This window comes from Cucurbita pepo, chromosome 16 (assembly GCF_057944985.1).
Source record: "Cucurbita pepo subsp. pepo isolate OVF chromosome 16, ASM5794498v1, whole genome shotgun sequence".
NCBI lineage: Eukaryota > Viridiplantae > Streptophyta > Magnoliopsida > Cucurbitales > Cucurbitaceae > Cucurbita > Cucurbita pepo.
In genome coordinates, this window is record NC_141813.1 from 11464995 (window position 1) to 11481027 (window position 16033).

Sequence of the window (16033 nt, forward strand, 5' to 3'; positions counted from 1 at the left end):
AGAACAATACTATATTCAATAAGCATAAATTTTCGTACACTTTTCACTTCTAATTTCAAGCACAGTCTTTCCTAGATAACGCTAACAACACCTAACCCCGCATCACATACTTCGACGACAATGCTTTGAATGATTTGATTAATTAAGTAATTAATTGATTATGGTCCAATATTTATTCACAAAATCATCGTCCATTCCATTCAGAAATTTATTATATTTCAGTAATTAACACATTTCCTCGTACTTCAGCCTCACCCACTTCTATTTATTCATTATTCCATTCCTATTTTTTCCTTATTTAATTTGAATTTATTTCACGTCCATTATTTTATTTATTTATTTATTTAAAAATTAAATTATACGAAATATATACAATACAATCGGAAGTCATGTGATCTCACTTACAAATTATAGTAACCTCATAAATTGACGTGATAACTGGATTGGGCCCGGTTCGGGTCGGGTCGGGTCGGGTCGGGTCGGGGAATATGAAGAAGGGGCACTGGATTGGGTCTCATTCGCATGAGCTGGCATGTGCCTGAGGGTAAAGGCAAGTTGCTTTCACCCATAAGCCGATAACTCAAAAGTAAAATCTCGACTTTAACCGCACCAAGTTTCTTAATGCACCGCGGTGAAATTATCAAGTAAAAACAGTAGTTTATTGGGCCAAATAAAGCCCATTTACCAGAGAATATAGGCCCATTGGAGGCCGAATGATCAGAACTCGGCCCATTGTTTAATCATCATAAAATTTAAAAACTAAATAGATACTATTTTTAATATTTGACTATTAATCAAATTAGTATTTCACATGTAAACCCACATTCCTTTCGTAAATTAGTCGACGTGGGACTTTTATCATCAAACAAGTTTAACCTACGAGAAAAACGAGATATAAACGATAAAATCTAAGAACAGAAAGGTCCGGTGTGGGTTTGGTGTGGGTTTGGTGTGGGTTTTAACGTGAAACGGCAGCTTCAAGCCTTCAAATGCATCGAGGAGAATTTAAAATCGCAGAACAAAAACGAAGAGAGCTCATAAAATACTCCGAAAGGTATAAATGGATTGACTTCGTAATTTTAATGTAACCGCTTTGTTTTCTGCTGTGTCCGTTTCTTGCCATCTTTGGTTCTAACTCTTTTCTACGGCCGGCTGCCCTGGTTTGCCCAACATGGTAGAAACGTAATACATTTTAAATTTTGTAACCCAAAACCCATTATTCCTCCATTTCCTCTGCCCTGCCCTTTCTTCACTTCCTTGTTTTTTACTCTTTTTTCTTGTCTGGGGCTGTGATTTTGATCCAGATGAACGATTTGCTCACGGTAATTTCTGTTTTGGTTTCTGGGTTTTCTGTAATTTGTTTTCTCTGTTCTTGTTCCATGAGAATTTAGTACTTTTGGAGAAATTAATGAATGATAGTTCATGTCTTGTTGTGTCTGGAAATTTGACAAATAATCCCCAGATGGTTTCATTTGTTTCATTTGTTTCATTTCATGAAATTGATTGTAACTTATTGTATATCATGTTGTTTATCTAAGGACTCGTTTGTTAGCAATGGCAAAGGCGAGGTATCGAGAGATATCGATATCGAGAAGGGAACACCAGTTGTGCTTAGCAATTCTGACATGGGAATGGAGGCCTTCAATAAGCAGGTGTAACCATGGACACTCTTTGTTGTATATCATGTTTGTTCTTTTATTTATAGTCATTCTCCTTGTTTGAATTTAGATACAAGAGGTTGAGGTACAAGTAGATAAGCTTTCTGGGCTTCTTATCAAACTCAAGGTGTGTAAGAGTCCTTTTGAGTTGGATTAATAAGTCTTTGAATTTAGGAGGATTGATTATGAACTTGTTTATAGGATGCTAATGAGGAATCAAAGGCTGCTACAAAAGCATCACAGATGAAAGGTAAGTATGTCTCCTTGTTTTATGTTGAGTAGCATAGAGAAAAAGTTTGGTTCAGCCCAAGCCTACTGCTAGTAGATATTGTTCGCTTTGACTTGCTATGTATCGACGTCAGTCTCATGGTTTTAAACTGCGTTTACTAGAGAGAGGTTTCCACACCTTTTTAAGGAATGGTTCGTTCCCCACTCCAACTGATGTGGGATCTCACAATCCACCCCCCTTGGGAGGGAGCTTAGCGTCCTTGCTGGCACATCGCTCGGTACTTGGCTTTGATACCATTTGTAACAGCCCAAACCCACCGCTAACAGATATTGTTCGTTTTGACTTGTTATGTATCGATGTTAGTCTCACGGTTTTAAAATACGTTTACTAGGGAGAGGTTTTCACACCTTTTTAAGGAATGGTTCATTCCCCACTCCCACCGATGTGGGATCTCATAATCCACCCCCTTGGGGCCCAGTGTTCTCGCTGACACATCGCTTGGTGCCTGGCTCTGACCATTTGTAGCAGCTGAAGCCCACCGTTAGCAGATATTGTCCGTTTTGGCCTGTTACGTATCGCTGTCAGTCTCACGATTTTAAAATGTGTCTATTAGGGAGAGGTTTTCACACCCTTATAAAGACTATTTCGTTCCCCTCTCCAATCAATATGGGATCTCACAATCCACCCACTTGGAGGCCCAATGTCCTCGCCGACACATCGCTTAGTGTCTGGCTCTGATACCATTTGTAACAGCCCAAGCCCACCACATGCAGATACTGTCCCTTTTGATCTGTTATATATCATTGTCAGCCTCACGGTTATAAAACGCATCTTTGTTCCCCTCTCCAACCAATGTAGAATCACCCAATCCACCCCTTTGGGGGCCTAGCGTTCTCACTGACACATCGCTCAGTGCCTGGCTCTGATACCATTTGTAACAGCCCAAGCTCACTGCTAGCCCCGTTACGTATCACCATCAGCCTCACAGTCTTAAAACATAGGGAGAGGTTTCCCCACTCTTATAAGGAATACTTCGTTCCCCTCTCCAACCGATATGGGATCTCACATCCAAAGGCTCCTATGAATACTTGTTCTTATTGCTCTAAGTGTTCTTGACATTTCAGCTATCAAGAAGCGTATGGAAAAGGATATCGATGAAGTGGGAAAAATAGCTCGCAATGTCAAAGGGAAGCTGGAAGCTCTAAATAAAGATGTAACACTAGACTTGCTCGAAGATTTTCCAGTTCTCAATTATTTGATGAACAGTTGCATACTAATCACTTCTCTTCTCTCCAGAACTTGACCAATAGGCAGAAGCCTGGGTGCCAAAAGGGAACAGCCATTGACAGAGCAAGAATGAACATGACAAAGTCTGCTACCCACGACATCTTACTCTTAATGCTTTTCTTGGATTAATAATGTTCCTCATAGTTGAATTAATCTTTGAATGACAGTTCCTTAACAAAAAAGTTCAAGGATTTGATGATAGAATTTCAGGTATTCTGAACTCTCCTTGTTATTATTTGATATGATTCTTTACCTTCACCTCTCAATCCTCGTATCACGTTTCAGGCCCTTCGTCAAAGAATTCAAGACGAGTACCGTGAAGTCGTGGAACGACGAGTGATTACAGGTTCAAATTTCTTGTTCATGATTGATTGTGTGTAGATATGTCATGGTTATCCTTTTCTAATATGAACTTTATCGTGTAGTTACCGGTACCCGACCAGATGAGACGGTAAGCTGAACTTTCAAGTCTAGACTTGAAATTTAAGAACGAACCGAAATTTTGTTGTGCTGATCAGAATTTTAATGACTATATTAGATGATTGATGAACTTATAGAAACTGGAAATAGTGAACAAATATTCCAGAATGCATTTGAACATATGGGACGAGGAATGGTACGTTCTTGAGTACAGTTTCTTACGTTTATTGTTCACTAGAAAGTATATCTTCGAACTGCGTCCCTGTTTGTTTGATTAACTGTGGCTATTCATGATTTTATGATCTGTACATTGATGCAGGTTATCAGTACCGTGGAAGAAATTCAGGAGCGACATGACGCGGTTAAAGAAATTGAGAAAAGGCTCTCAGAATTGCATCAGGTATACCTTTTGTAACGGCCCAAGCCCACCGCTAGCAGGTTTTTAAAACGCGTCTGCTAGAGAGAAGTTTCCACACCCTTATAAAGAATGTTTTGTTCCCTTCTCCAACCAACGTGAGACCTCACAATCCACCGTCTTCAGGGCCCAGTGTCCTGACACTCGTTCCCATCTCCAATCAATGTGGGACCCCCCAATCCACCCCTTTCAGAGCCTAGTGTCTTTGCTGACACACCGCCTCGTGTCCACTCCCTTTGGGGCTCAGCCTTCTTGTTGGCACATCGCCCAGCGTTTGACTCTGATACCATTTATAATGGTTCAAGCCCACCGCTAGCAGATATTGTCCTCTCTAAATTTTCCCTTTTGGGTTTCTCCTCAAGGTTTTTAAAACACCTCTGCTAGGGAGAGGTTTCCAGACCCTCATAAAAAATATGATTCATTCTCCTCTTCAACCAATGTGGAATTTCACACATTTACTCGGGAGTTACAAGGTTGGTTTCTCGACAGTGTTATATGTTTCTCTTTTCTTGGTCAGGTTTACCTTGACATGGCAGTTTTAGTGGAAGCCCAGAGTGAAATTCTGGACAACATAGAAAACCAGGTTGGTCCTACTTCTTGGTATGCATACTTAGTTTTCGTCGTTCGATCACGTTCGAGGATGATTTCGCTTCAAAATGCAAAGAATCCACTCGAAAAGGGATCTGCGTTACCGTTGTTATTCTTCTGTTTGTAATTGCTATTATAGTTTGTTTGTGTGATCCAACCATGTCTGATGTTCTTTTTTGTGCATAATACTGCCAAGTCCTAAGTTGATTAAGCTGAATTTGTTGCATCAACGTAGGTAACGAACGCAGTCGACCACGTTCGAACAGGAACCGATGCACTCCATACAGCCAAAAGTTTGCAAAAGAAATCAAGAAAATGCATGATGATCGCCATCATATTGCTGCTGGTTATAGCACTCATAATCGTCCTCTCAGTGCTGAAGCCATGGAAGAAGTAACCGATGGAAATGATACCCAACATATGAACTCAGTTTCATGGTTGATATCTTCCATATCTTTATAGATACCCATCAAACACAAAATACAATACAATGAACATTGCAAAATGCTGATTCTTGAAATTCAAACACATTGAAAAAACCAAACTGAAAGTGGTTGATTCTTGAAATTCAAATATTGAAATTATTATTGTTCTTAGAGCTTGCTTCCTTTCCTCTTACATTCTCGACTTCGCCACGACCACGCTCCCTTCTTCTCCCAAGTTCCCCGCTCCCGCCCTTGTCCACGACTCCTTGAACTGCTCCTCCGTCACCCCTGCAAATCAAAATTCAAAACGATTATCACTTGTTTTTAAACACTTTCACAGTGTCGATCGCTTGGACTTTGCTCGCCTTTTCCCATGGCAGCGGTCGACGATATCCCGCCTTGAACCGTCTTCAGATACCGATCGTAGTAGTTAGCTCCGGACCATTTCTGATGAGCCAGTGTGTCCACTCCGTTGTTCCTTTCTTCTCTTTGGATTCTCTCCACGTAAGCCAACATTCCCCTTCGCGCGTAGTCTCTCGCAAATGTGTCGATCACCAACGCATCGGCGTGGAAACCCGCCAGCGTTATGAACTGCCAGCAGAAACCCAGCCTCGCAATCGTAGGGATGAACTCCTCCATTTGTTTATCGCTCATTCCCGATGCGTCCCAGTTGAAAGATGGTGATAGATTATAAGCCAACATTATTTCTGGGTGCACCGATTTCACCCCTTTTGCGAAAGTGGTGCACTCCACCAAATCAGGGCTCGACGTTTCCATCCAGATTAGGTCCGCGTGTGGCGCGAAAGCCCAACCGCGAACGATTGCCGCCATTACCGAACCTTTGAACCTGTAAAACCCTTCTCTGGTTCTGGGCAAGTCCCAGTCCCAGAAGAGATTCTTCAGCCCTAATTTCTCTGCGATTTCCCGACCTTGTTCGTTCGATATGCATTTCTCGTAGCTGGAATGGTTCATCCATTCATCCAATTTCCTCCTCTTTTCACTCTCTGTTCCGTTCGAATTCATGATCGCGTCGGTTACGCATTCTGAAAATGTCTTCAATTGTGCCATGGAAATCCATTGATCTTCCAGCGCTTGAAGCTCCGCCCCTGTTTTCCCTGCCGCCATGGCTTCCGCCAAAACCCCAGCCAAGCTCTTCCCTCTCAAATTAGGGTTCGTCGCACCCAAAATAAATTGATGATCTCTACTATCAACATTCGTTTGAATCAAAGTCGCCGCAACCGCGTCGGTTCGAGCCACGAGAACTGTCTCAACCCCCATCACGTCGAACTGCAATCGAGCCGCTACGAGCCGATTGATGTGCTCACTAACCGCCACCAGGACTTTCCCAGCCATATGACCGCATTTTTTCGTCACAGAGGACTGATCCTCAATGTGAACACCGGCGGCACCGCGCTCCACAAATAGTTTGCAGAGTTTCACCGTGGCGGTGGTGCCGCCGAAGCCGGTGTCGCCGTCGGCGATAATCGGTTTGAGATAGTCAACATAAGGGGTTTTGGCTCGTTCCTCTCGGCTCATACTCATCCTCGCTTCCCTCTGTTTCCGGTCATGGTACTGTTGAGCGAAGAACAAATGCTCAACCTTGTTCGGAACAGTGTCGTATGGGTAATCGGCGAGGTCCGGACCTGGTTCATTGGTGGAGGTATGGGTTGAGGAGCACTGCCAGCCGGAGACATAAATGCTGTCCAAATGCTTAGCCATCATCGTCACTTGAACAGGGTCTAGAGCTCCGAATGTTCTCGACGCTGTGCTGTTGGCTTGGTGGGTTTTCAGCGTTCGCCATAGCTTTTTAGCTAAATCATTTGAGGCGTAGCTTTGTCTCAGGCTGCCGCGTAGTGACACCACGTCTTTTGCCGTGTACGGCCGTCGTGTTAGCTTGAACCTCTCAGAATTCCACCATGCCTGCACCTCTGCAACTTCCGCTTCGAATCTTCCTTCTTCTTCCATTATCTGTTTCATCAAGAAATTTCAACTATTAGTTACTATTCTTCTCTGATGAATTACAACAATTGGGAGGTAAATTAACAGCAAATTTCTTCTGGGTTTCGCGTTTTGATGAATTAAAACATCCCAAAACAGGGGATGTTCAAACAAACCATTGAAGGAACAGAGAAGGAGGTAGCCATTGCCAGAACTTGGTTCTTCTTTCTCGACAACAACAAAGCTCAGCTCAGCTCAGCTCAGCACAGCTCAATGCAGAAGGTTTCATCCATGGCCTTATATTTATAATGGGGAAGAACAAAAAGGGCGAGCTGAGATGGGTAAAAGTGAATTAATTATCGTTTTAGATAAGAAGAGAAGGCTACAGAAACCAAGAACATTCATCCATCGTGTTCTGCTGTATATGGTAAATTCGAAGGAAAATACATTTTGATTTTGGCTTCAATTTTTTCTCTTGGTTCTTATCTACAGAGATTGATGGAAACTTGTCCGTTGTGAGGTGCATTTGCAGAGCACGCAAAGGAAACCCATCCCTCTCTGCCTCCATACTTATCTCTGTCATCATCTTCATCTTCTTCAATCTTTGTTAATTGTTCTTCGGGCTTTTGTTAATCTGATATCTGTTCATGTATCAATTTTCAGTGGGAATGGTTAAATTCACCCGTTGTTGACGTATGTAGGTCAAAATTGGCGTCTGATGATGAAACTCAGAACGGTTCATCGGAACTTCCAACTTCCATACCCAGAGATGATGTCTAATGCCCGACGTGTCGAATCCATTTGTTGACACGACTTATGATGGACGGACGTGCGATGTGTCGTAATGAGAATGCAAAAGGGTAACCGATTTATTTTTCTATAATATAGTTTCTGCATGCATTTGAGGCTACACTTTCTGGATGGTTTTAGCATATAATTTAGTTAAAATTATATTTGTTGATGATAATTAAAGTAATTAATGTTATTGTATAAGATTATAATGTATTTTTGGAGTGTAGAAATTATTCTAAAATTCATTTAATTTTGAGGATAAAACTGATGACAGCCGGTTGAGTAAGGTAATGAATGAAATGATCCGTAGGGGTTGAAGGGATTGAAACCAGGTGTCAACCATGACCTGGACTTCTATCCATTGATAAACTTTGAATTGAGTATGGAAATGAATTAGTTTGTTTGTAATTAATGAGCCAATCTTAAATCTTATGCACGGTTGTCAGCCTCACGGTCTTAAAATGCGTATGTTAAGGAGAGGTTTTCACATTCATACACCTCCTTGGAGGTTTAATGTGTTCTCGCTAGCACATAGTTCGGTGTCTGGCTCTGCCCAACATATTCTCGCTAGCATAGAGCATAGTGTCCAACCCTGATACCATTTGTAACATTCAAAGTTTACCGCTAACAAATATTTTCTGCTTAGTCCATAGACGAGGATTAAGATGGGTTTGATGGAGGTGGTGGCCGCCTCGGGAGGCGTGAGAATGAAATTGGGTTATCTTCGGAGGGTGGAAAATGGGCCCAAGAGGACCCATTGAATAGCGACCTTGGGCATCCCATAGATTGGGTTACCCTTTTTAGCACTTCGAGGTATTTCTCAAAAGCCTTCTACATTTTCTGTTATTTATTTATTTATTTGTACCCGAATTAACAATTAAGAAAAAAAAAATAAAATAAAATAACAATATGTTTATTTTGGTCTTATTCTCTCAATTTTAATGGCATAAATTATTCTTTTTTAAGAAAATGATGCATTTCACCCATACCCAAAATGATATATAACTCGTCTATTGAAAATCGTATCTATTGGATTCAACAAACATATATATACTTGAAGAATCACGTCATCTTATGGATATCAATTATTATACTTTTTTGAACTCAACAAGAAGAGTTGTGTCTCGTAGTGGCTCCAGTATTTTTTGCGACTCGGTCACGTTATATACTTCTCGCTTTTTAAAAGTTAAAGTTATTCCCATAAACTAACATGAGTATCTGTCAACATGTTTTATGAATTTGAGTGAATGACGTGTTGTGCTAAAAGTTTGATAAAGAGACCTGAGATAATATGAAGAAACTAAAATTATATTTTAAAATGTATATAAACCAAAGTTGACGTTTTGAAATTACATTAATTCAAATGAAGAAAAATTTAAAATATAGAGACCAAAATAAATCAAATTTGAAAGTATAGAGATTAAAATGACATTTTAACCTATCAATAAAATTATTATTTTTTTTAATAAAATTTTAATTTAATATTTAATAAATTTTAATTTTAATTCAAATTGGAAAATTTTGAGCATAGACCATTTGAGGTAATTAAACCGGAATCTGAAGCATTGAATCGAGCTGCGCAGACCGATTCGGAGTAATGTGAAGGTGAGAGACTCGACCTCCAATAGTATGGTCGGGTTCGGTTCTCGATCATTTTAAGACTACCCGCTGAGTGAATCGGACCGGCTTTCCTCTAATTTGGTTCATTTTGATCCCTTGCCCTCGTTTTCCCTCTGGACATCTGGAACTGCAAATCTTCATTTGATCTCACAATTCTGCCAATTAATTCCATGGAAATGCCTGTTCTTCCTCCTGTCCGCGCGAATCTGGCTTCAATTCTCCGTCGGCGTCGCTGTTAGTTGTTTCATCTTGTCTCTGAAGCTCTCTGTCTCTCTGTGGTCCTCTCTCGAAATCTCATCCTTTGTTCTTTAAACTCTCAATCTTACTCGCAGTCCGAGCACTTTCGCCGTTGAATTCGAAGGCTCATGTGATTGGATTTAGATCTTAATTTATGCCTTCAAGCTTGTCGCTGGTCGTTTTCCTAAGATTTGGTAAATGTTAGCGCTCGCACCATGAAAACTATGCCTTTTATGGCTCTTAGAAGGAAGTTCTGTGAGAATATTGTGCAGGAATTCGTGCTACATCGATGCTACAGTTCTAAAGTCGACTTGAAGAAGCTTCGTCCAATGATTTTGAAGAGAATTCAAAATCGGGCTAATAATTGTCCTATAAAAGGTCTAATTCCAGTGGCACAGCAAGTCTTTGAAGCTAGGGCAATGCTTATTCATGGAGTTTCCACTCTTCTCAAAGCATTTCCGGTTGTCTCTTGCAAGTCAGTGTCCCTTGAACAAACTATCTTTAATTTCTCATTTTTGTGTTATGATTTTACTCTGTTTCGTTTTCTTTTACTTAGTTTTTATCCGAAGTTGCATGTCCCTTGAGCTAGTATGTGTAGTAGGGATGTACCGTTTTGAAATGGTGATTGGCCTTGCTTATCATCTAGCTATTACCTGACCATTCCTGCGCGGGTAGTGAGGTCAAAAAATTCATCAATGCATATTATCTAGTTCTTTATGCACACTTGGGCCGTCTGTGAAGTCTGTTCTTTCTGAAATTTTGATTGAACAATCCTGAGGTATTAATATGAATGCATGTTTGTGAATGCTGCTTCTAAAATTCGTAGATCACTGAAGGTGCCCGGAATTCATGAATTCTCTAGTAAAGGGGAGTCGAGGTTGAATTCTTTGGGCCCTTTGTATACACCGCTTGTCGCTCCTACCGATTGAATGGTCCGGTGAAGTGTTCGGATCGCGACGACGTGAGCGGTTCGCTGTCTGCGACGTCGTGAAAAGTCCACTGAACCTTATCATTTAGAGGAAGGAGAAGTTATAACAAGATTCCCGTTGGTGAACCTGCGGAAGGATCATTGTTGATGCCTGAGTTTAAGTCTGTTCTTTTTGAAGATTATATTAAAAACTCTCAGCTGTTAACGTGAATACATGTTTGTGAAGGCTGTTTCTGAACCTTGTAGGATCATTTTGTTGTTTTTATAGATTTTGTCCAGAAGTATATGTTGGTGAGAAAGGTCATCTGATACGAAGCTGTGGCGGTTACAAACGCGGGCCTAAGAATCAGGTTCATGAGTGGATCAGAGGTGGTTTGAATGATGTCCTTGTCCCAGTAGAAGCATTTCACCGGCATCACATGTTCGAAAAGGTTAATGAACATGATGAGAGGCTCAATTTTGAGCGTGTTCCAGCAGTTGTGGAACTATGCTGGCAAGCTGGAGCCAATACAAATGATGAAAATATGTCTTCAAGCACTTGGAATTCAGTTGGTGGTGGTGGTGGCGGCGGCTCAGGCAGGGATGAACCTTTATCAGGTAATGAGATGAGGCTTTTGGCAACCAAAACTCTCAGGGCGTGGGAAACGGTTCGAACGGGCGTGCAGAAACTGTTAATGGTATATCCTACTAAGATCTGTAAATACTGCTCAGACGTTCATGTTGGGCCATCAGTACTCCAAGCTAGACCATGTGGAGTTTTTAAATGTGAGAGTTGGCGAGGATCCCACTTCTGGGAGAAGGCGGATGTAGATGATTTAGTTCCTCCGAAGATCGTATGGCATCGGCGACCTCAAGATCCTCCCGTGCTCGTTGACGAAGGGAGGGATTATTACGGGCAATCGCCAGCAGTCCTGGCTCTTTGCACACAGGCTGGTGCCATTGCACCACCTAAGTATCATTGTATGATGAAAGTTCAAGGCTTACCACCACCTCAGAGTCACCTCAAGCTATGAAATCTTCTTTTGTTCGACTTCACGTGGAGCTTGACAACAACACTCGACTCGATTACAGTTCACGACCTTCAGGTGACCGTGCCTATTTATTTTCTTTCTTCCTGCTTTATCTGTTTGGTTGATCTAGTAAACATATAGAAAAAGTAACATGATGAACATCAATAATAGCAACTTGGGAAAAGTTATCAAAAAGTTGAAGAATTTTGAACTTGAGAATGTCTTGTAGATTCGTTTTCATTCTTTTCAGTAGAATAACATGTCACCGGAGGCACTTTTATAGGAAACTTGTATGTAAATTTTATGGATTTAAGGAATTGCATGTAGCTATTCAAAATCAAGACACCATTATGAACATGGGTCAGGTCGATCTACCTTTGAACTAAATGTTTTGGGTATGCAAACTCTTAGTTCACAAATATTAAAACCTCGAAATCAATTTGATTTCGTTTCAAATGATTGCAACTTTGGAGCATGTGATCTAATAATCTTGTTGAAAAATAAGACTTTTAAATCTAAAGTATCCAAACATTATAAGGCATGAGAAATCACCCGAAGTGAAAAGTAAAGTTTGGATTCCTTGTAGATCGAACATCTCAAAACACGAACACTTGAGCAAACCTTTGAATGATTCTAAGCATGCAACCTAAACTGCAAGAAAATAAGAAGAAGAAAAAGAAAACACAAATGCTCTTTTTATTTTTTTTTTCTAAACGTATATTTTTAATAATTTTTAAAGATTAAATATTAAATTTAATGTTCGAAATTTTCGTCTAAATTTTAAATTTATATTTCAAAGAACTGATAGCGATGGCTTTTGGCTCTTTGGCTCATTGGCTCATTGGCTATTTATGCCAATATCCATTTTAGAACAGCTAGGAAGGTTTGGTACGACAATCATATAATTTCTAAAACTATTCTAATATATTATATTCTAATCAACTTGTCTATTTATGGGACCATCATTTCTTTAATCAAACAAAACATTTATAGAGTTCTTGATCAATGTTATTACTCAAAGTCTTTTGATTGCTTATGGAAAAAAACATATGATACGTTCATACCATAATAGCTCAAGTCCACCGTTAGTAAATATTATCCGTTTTTGTCAGTTACATATTACAATCAGTCTTACAAGTCTAAAACATGTCTAGTAGGGAGAGGTTTCTACGCCCTTGTTCTCATTTCCAACCGATGTAGGGATCTCACAATCCATAGGGAGAGGTTTCCACACTAAGGATGTTTCGTTCCTCTCTCCAATCGACGTGAGATCTCACAATCGGGGGCTAGTGTCTTCGCTGGCACACCGCCCAGTGTCTGGCTTAGATACCATTTGTAACAGCTTAAGCCCACCGCTAGTAGATATTACACGCTTTGGCCCAAAACATGTCTAATAGGGAGAGACTCCACACCCTTATAAGTGTTTCATTCTTTTCTCCAATCGATGTGGGATCTCGCAATGTTTTTGTTATCCTTTTCCGAGAGCACATGGCCGTCAATTTTGGTCTGCTGCATCAAAATTTAAAACTATGAACCTCCGAGGCTGCTGTTTAGGTTCATTGTCTCCTTTTCCTCCGGATATGGAATGGCTAAGCATGTGCCTCCCGGCTCCCAAGCTCTTAGAACGTTAGAACCATCTCAAATAATAAAGAAACCATTTCTCTCTATCCACAATGTCTTCTGTAAGGCGGCTCTCATGTCTGGCCGCCATGCAAGAGCGCAATTATTGCTTGAAAATTGTCTTATAACGTGCTCTGTTTCCAGAGCAGGTGAGCCAATCAAGTTGTTTGGTACTTTTTAAGCATAGTTTATAGCTGAGGGCCTGGGGCTGCGAACTTTAGTGACGCCTGCATCCAACCAAACCCACCATTAATTATACACAAAGCATCACAGACATTCCAAACAGTAAAACTACACGAGTTTCAGATGTAAATTTTCTACTTCAGTCCCTAAAAATCAGGAGTTCTTCTCTTCTTCTTCTCATGATTCTTTCAAACATGGGTAAAGATAAAATCATTATGCAATATCTATAATTTTGATGACAGGCCCTATATTTAGCTGGATTTTGTTGTATGTGTGTTGAAATCTTTCAATGTGGACCAAAGATCCATGATTTACAGATAAAGTCATTCATGGCTACCTACTGCTTTTCTGTAAACAATTAAACAGTGGCACAATCAGAAGAACTTGTTCTTGTTGTCCTATAAGGAACGTGCCTAACTAATCAAGTCTATAATAGAATATGGCGGATTATAAAATACTGATTACTGTAAAGCTTCACCTAGAGAATATTTTAAATGTATGGTGGACCGTTTCCAACAGTTTGCTCCTTGTCTTGCTTGTTCTATTAGGTATATAAGCCTCTTCACTCTGTGATAGAATGTCAAGCACAGAACAGAAGTAAATTTAGAGAATGAGAATGGGGAGGCTTACTTCTTTGGTGTTGGCCGCTTTTGTTGGTCTTCTAGGCCTCATAGGCTCCACTCAAGCTCAGTTACAGCTTGGTTTCTATGCCAAAAGCTGCCCAAACGCTGAGAAGATTGTGCTGGATTTCGTTCATCAGCATATCCATAATGCCCCTTCATTGGCAGCAACTTTCATAAGAATGCATTTCCATGATTGCTTTGTTAGGGTACTGTTTCTTTGGGTTTCAAGCTTCATAACCTTTCTTGATCTTTATAACTCCTCTAAGCAATTGATTCTACTTCTCTTTTGTTTGACAGGGTTGTGATGGGTCTGTGCTTATAAACTCCACTTCAAATAACCAAGCTGAGAAGGATTCTCCTCCAAATCAAACACTCAGAGGCTTTGATTTCATTGATAGAGTTAAAAGCTTACTTGAAGCTGAATGCCCCGGAGTGGTGTCTTGCGCAGATGTTCTTTCCTTGGTTACTAGAGATTCCATTGTAGCCACTGTAAGGATCCAATGCCCTTCTACTTTTTCAGTGTTCGAGGCTGTTTTTACTCTTTTTCCTATTGTGATGATTGTTGAGGATTGTTGGGAGGGAGTCCCACGTTGGTTAAGTTAGGGAATGATCATGGGTTTATAAATAAGGAATACATCTCCATTGGTACGAGACCTTTTGGGGAAGTCCAAAGCAAAGCCACGAGAGCTTATACTCGAAGTGAACAATATCATACCAATGTGGAGGGTCGTGATTCTTATTACTTTCTATGTGCAGGGAGGTCCTTACTGGGAAGTTCCGACTGGCCGGAGGGATGGAGTGATCTCAAGGTCATCAGAAGCCCTGGCTAACATTCCTCCTCCTTTTGGAAACCTTTCAACACTCCAAAGACTTTTCGAAGACCAAGGCCTTGATCTAAAAGACTTGGTATTACTATCTGGTGAGTTCAATAATTCAAAGAACTAAAAAACAAACTCAATTCTTCACTCAGTACTTTTCTCAAACACCTTGCGTGCAATGATCACTTCAGGCGCTCACACAATCGGCATAGCGCACTGCTCATCATTCAGAAACCGACTGTACAATTTCACCGGCGTGGGAGACCAAGATCCCTCTCTGGATCCAAGATACGCCGCTAACCTGAAGGCCAACAAATGCAAAACTCCGACGGACAACAGCAAGGTGGAGATGGACCCTGGAAGCCGCAACACTTTCGATCTTAGCTACTACTCTCTTCTTCTCAAGAGAAGGGGCCTTTTCGAATCCGATTCTGCTCTCACTAAAGGCGCAACTACATTGGGTCTAGTTCAGAAACTTGTTCAAGGACCCATTGAAGAGTTCTTCTCTGAATTTGCAGCATCCATTGAGAAAATGGGACGGATTAAAGTGAAGACTGGAACTGAGGGTGAAATCAGAAGGAGATGCGCCGTCGTGAATGGTTGATCGATTCCAAATTTCAGTTCATGATTTCTCGACACCTTTGATTTTGTGTTCTTCCATGTGCTTAGTTGGGAATTTTTCCTTTTTTCTTGGGGAGATTTGTGGCTTCAATAATTGTAATTCCATTGCAATGTTCTTTCTTTCTTCTGTCGGGTGAATAAGATTCTGATTTCAATAATTTGTGTGGATGATTTTCTGACTCTTTCAGTTTCTTTCCAATTCTGTTACAAGATGTCTCATTAAAATTTAAAATACGCAATTACCCCTCCTTGGGATTCCAATTACGACATTATCCCAACCAAACAATAATGATTAATTGATTATATTATAGAAATTCACATTTTAATTTTTTTTATATCGGTTTATATACATTTAATGTAGCATTATATCATTATTATACTATTTGTTTTAAATATTTTTAATTTTTTTTAAATACACTATTGATCGTGGGAGAGTATTAGCAAATTTTGCTAATTTTTAAAGTTCAAGAGTATTTTTGAAACGCTATTAAAAAATTTAAAGATATTTTAAAAATAAAATATTAATTATTTTCAAAATACTAATGATTTGCATCCTTTTTAGACTTCTTTTAAGAATATTATTAAAAATATTAAAGTTTATACAAAATTACAAGAGACTGG

At 40.1% G+C, this 16033-nt stretch overlaps 4 protein-coding genes and 1 long non-coding RNA gene across 9 annotated transcripts; 3 read left to right on the plus strand and 2 right to left on the minus strand.

Moving 5' to 3' along the window:
• The first annotated feature begins 899 nt into the window (after window positions 1-899).
• On the plus strand, window positions 900-5193 carry LOC111777137 (syntaxin-132). Of its 3 annotated transcripts, none has more exons than XM_023656600.2 (13): window positions 900-1054; window positions 1539-1652; window positions 1729-1785; window positions 1860-1908; window positions 3012-3100; window positions 3184-3257; window positions 3342-3384; window positions 3460-3520; window positions 3600-3625; window positions 3713-3790; window positions 3914-3994; window positions 4527-4592; window positions 4833-5193. In XM_023656600.2, exons 2-13 carry the CDS (start codon window positions 1626-1628, stop codon window positions 4992-4994), a joined length of 813 nt encoding a protein of 270 aa, XP_023512368.2. In that variant the 5' UTR covers window positions 900-1054; window positions 1539-1625; the 3' UTR covers window positions 4995-5193. The 3 variants fall into 3 exon arrangements, with proteins under 3 accessions (XP_023512368.2, XP_023512366.2, XP_023512367.2); XM_023656598.2 differs by having other exon boundaries at window positions 921-1054; window positions 1553-1652; XM_023656599.2 differs by lacking the exon at window positions 900-1054 and adding an exon at window positions 1072-1322.
• LOC111777136 (isocitrate lyase) lies at window positions 4987-7306 on the minus strand. Of its 2 annotated transcripts, none has more exons than XM_023656597.2 (3): window positions 7137-7306; window positions 5388-6990; window positions 4987-5310 (listed from the first exon to the last, which is right to left on the minus strand). In XM_023656597.2, the coding sequence occupies exons 1-3, from the start codon at window positions 7164-7166 to the stop codon at window positions 5213-5215; spliced, it is 1731 nt and encodes a 576-aa protein (XP_023512365.2). In that variant the 5' UTR covers window positions 7167-7306; the 3' UTR covers window positions 4987-5212. The 2 variants fall into 2 exon arrangements, with proteins under 2 accessions (XP_023512365.2, XP_086974745.1); XM_087118619.1 differs by having other exon boundaries at window positions 7067-7206.
• A 2143-nt stretch (window positions 7307-9449) lies between these two features.
• LOC147789095 (APO protein 4, mitochondrial-like) lies at window positions 9450-14038 on the plus strand. 2 transcript variants are annotated; one of them, XR_002812347.2, is made up of 3 exons: window positions 9450-10084; window positions 10806-11622; window positions 13899-14038. XR_002812347.2 is itself a non-coding variant. In XM_087118534.1 (2 exons), exons 1-2 carry the CDS (start codon window positions 9825-9827, stop codon window positions 11548-11550), a joined length of 1005 nt encoding a protein of 334 aa, XP_086974660.1. In that variant the 5' UTR covers window positions 9450-9824; the 3' UTR covers window positions 11551-11766. The 2 variants fall into 2 exon arrangements, 1 of the variants encoding a protein (XP_086974660.1); XM_087118534.1 differs by lacking the exon at window positions 13899-14038 and having other exon boundaries at window positions 10806-11766.
• LOC111777141 (uncharacterized) lies at window positions 12556-13959 on the minus strand. The gene is made up of 2 exons (XR_015412125.1): window positions 13829-13959; window positions 12556-13394 (listed from the first exon to the last, which is right to left on the minus strand). It is a non-coding gene; the product is annotated as an uncharacterized LOC111777141 (long non-coding RNA).
• Window positions 13961-15580, plus strand: LOC111777139 (peroxidase 3). Its single transcript, XM_087118535.1, has 4 exons — window positions 13961-14179; window positions 14271-14462; window positions 14730-14892; window positions 14983-15580. Exons 1-4 carry the CDS (start codon window positions 13961-13963, stop codon window positions 15393-15395), a joined length of 987 nt encoding a protein of 328 aa, XP_086974661.1. The 3' UTR covers window positions 15396-15580.
• Window positions 15581-16033: the final 453 nt, after the last annotated feature.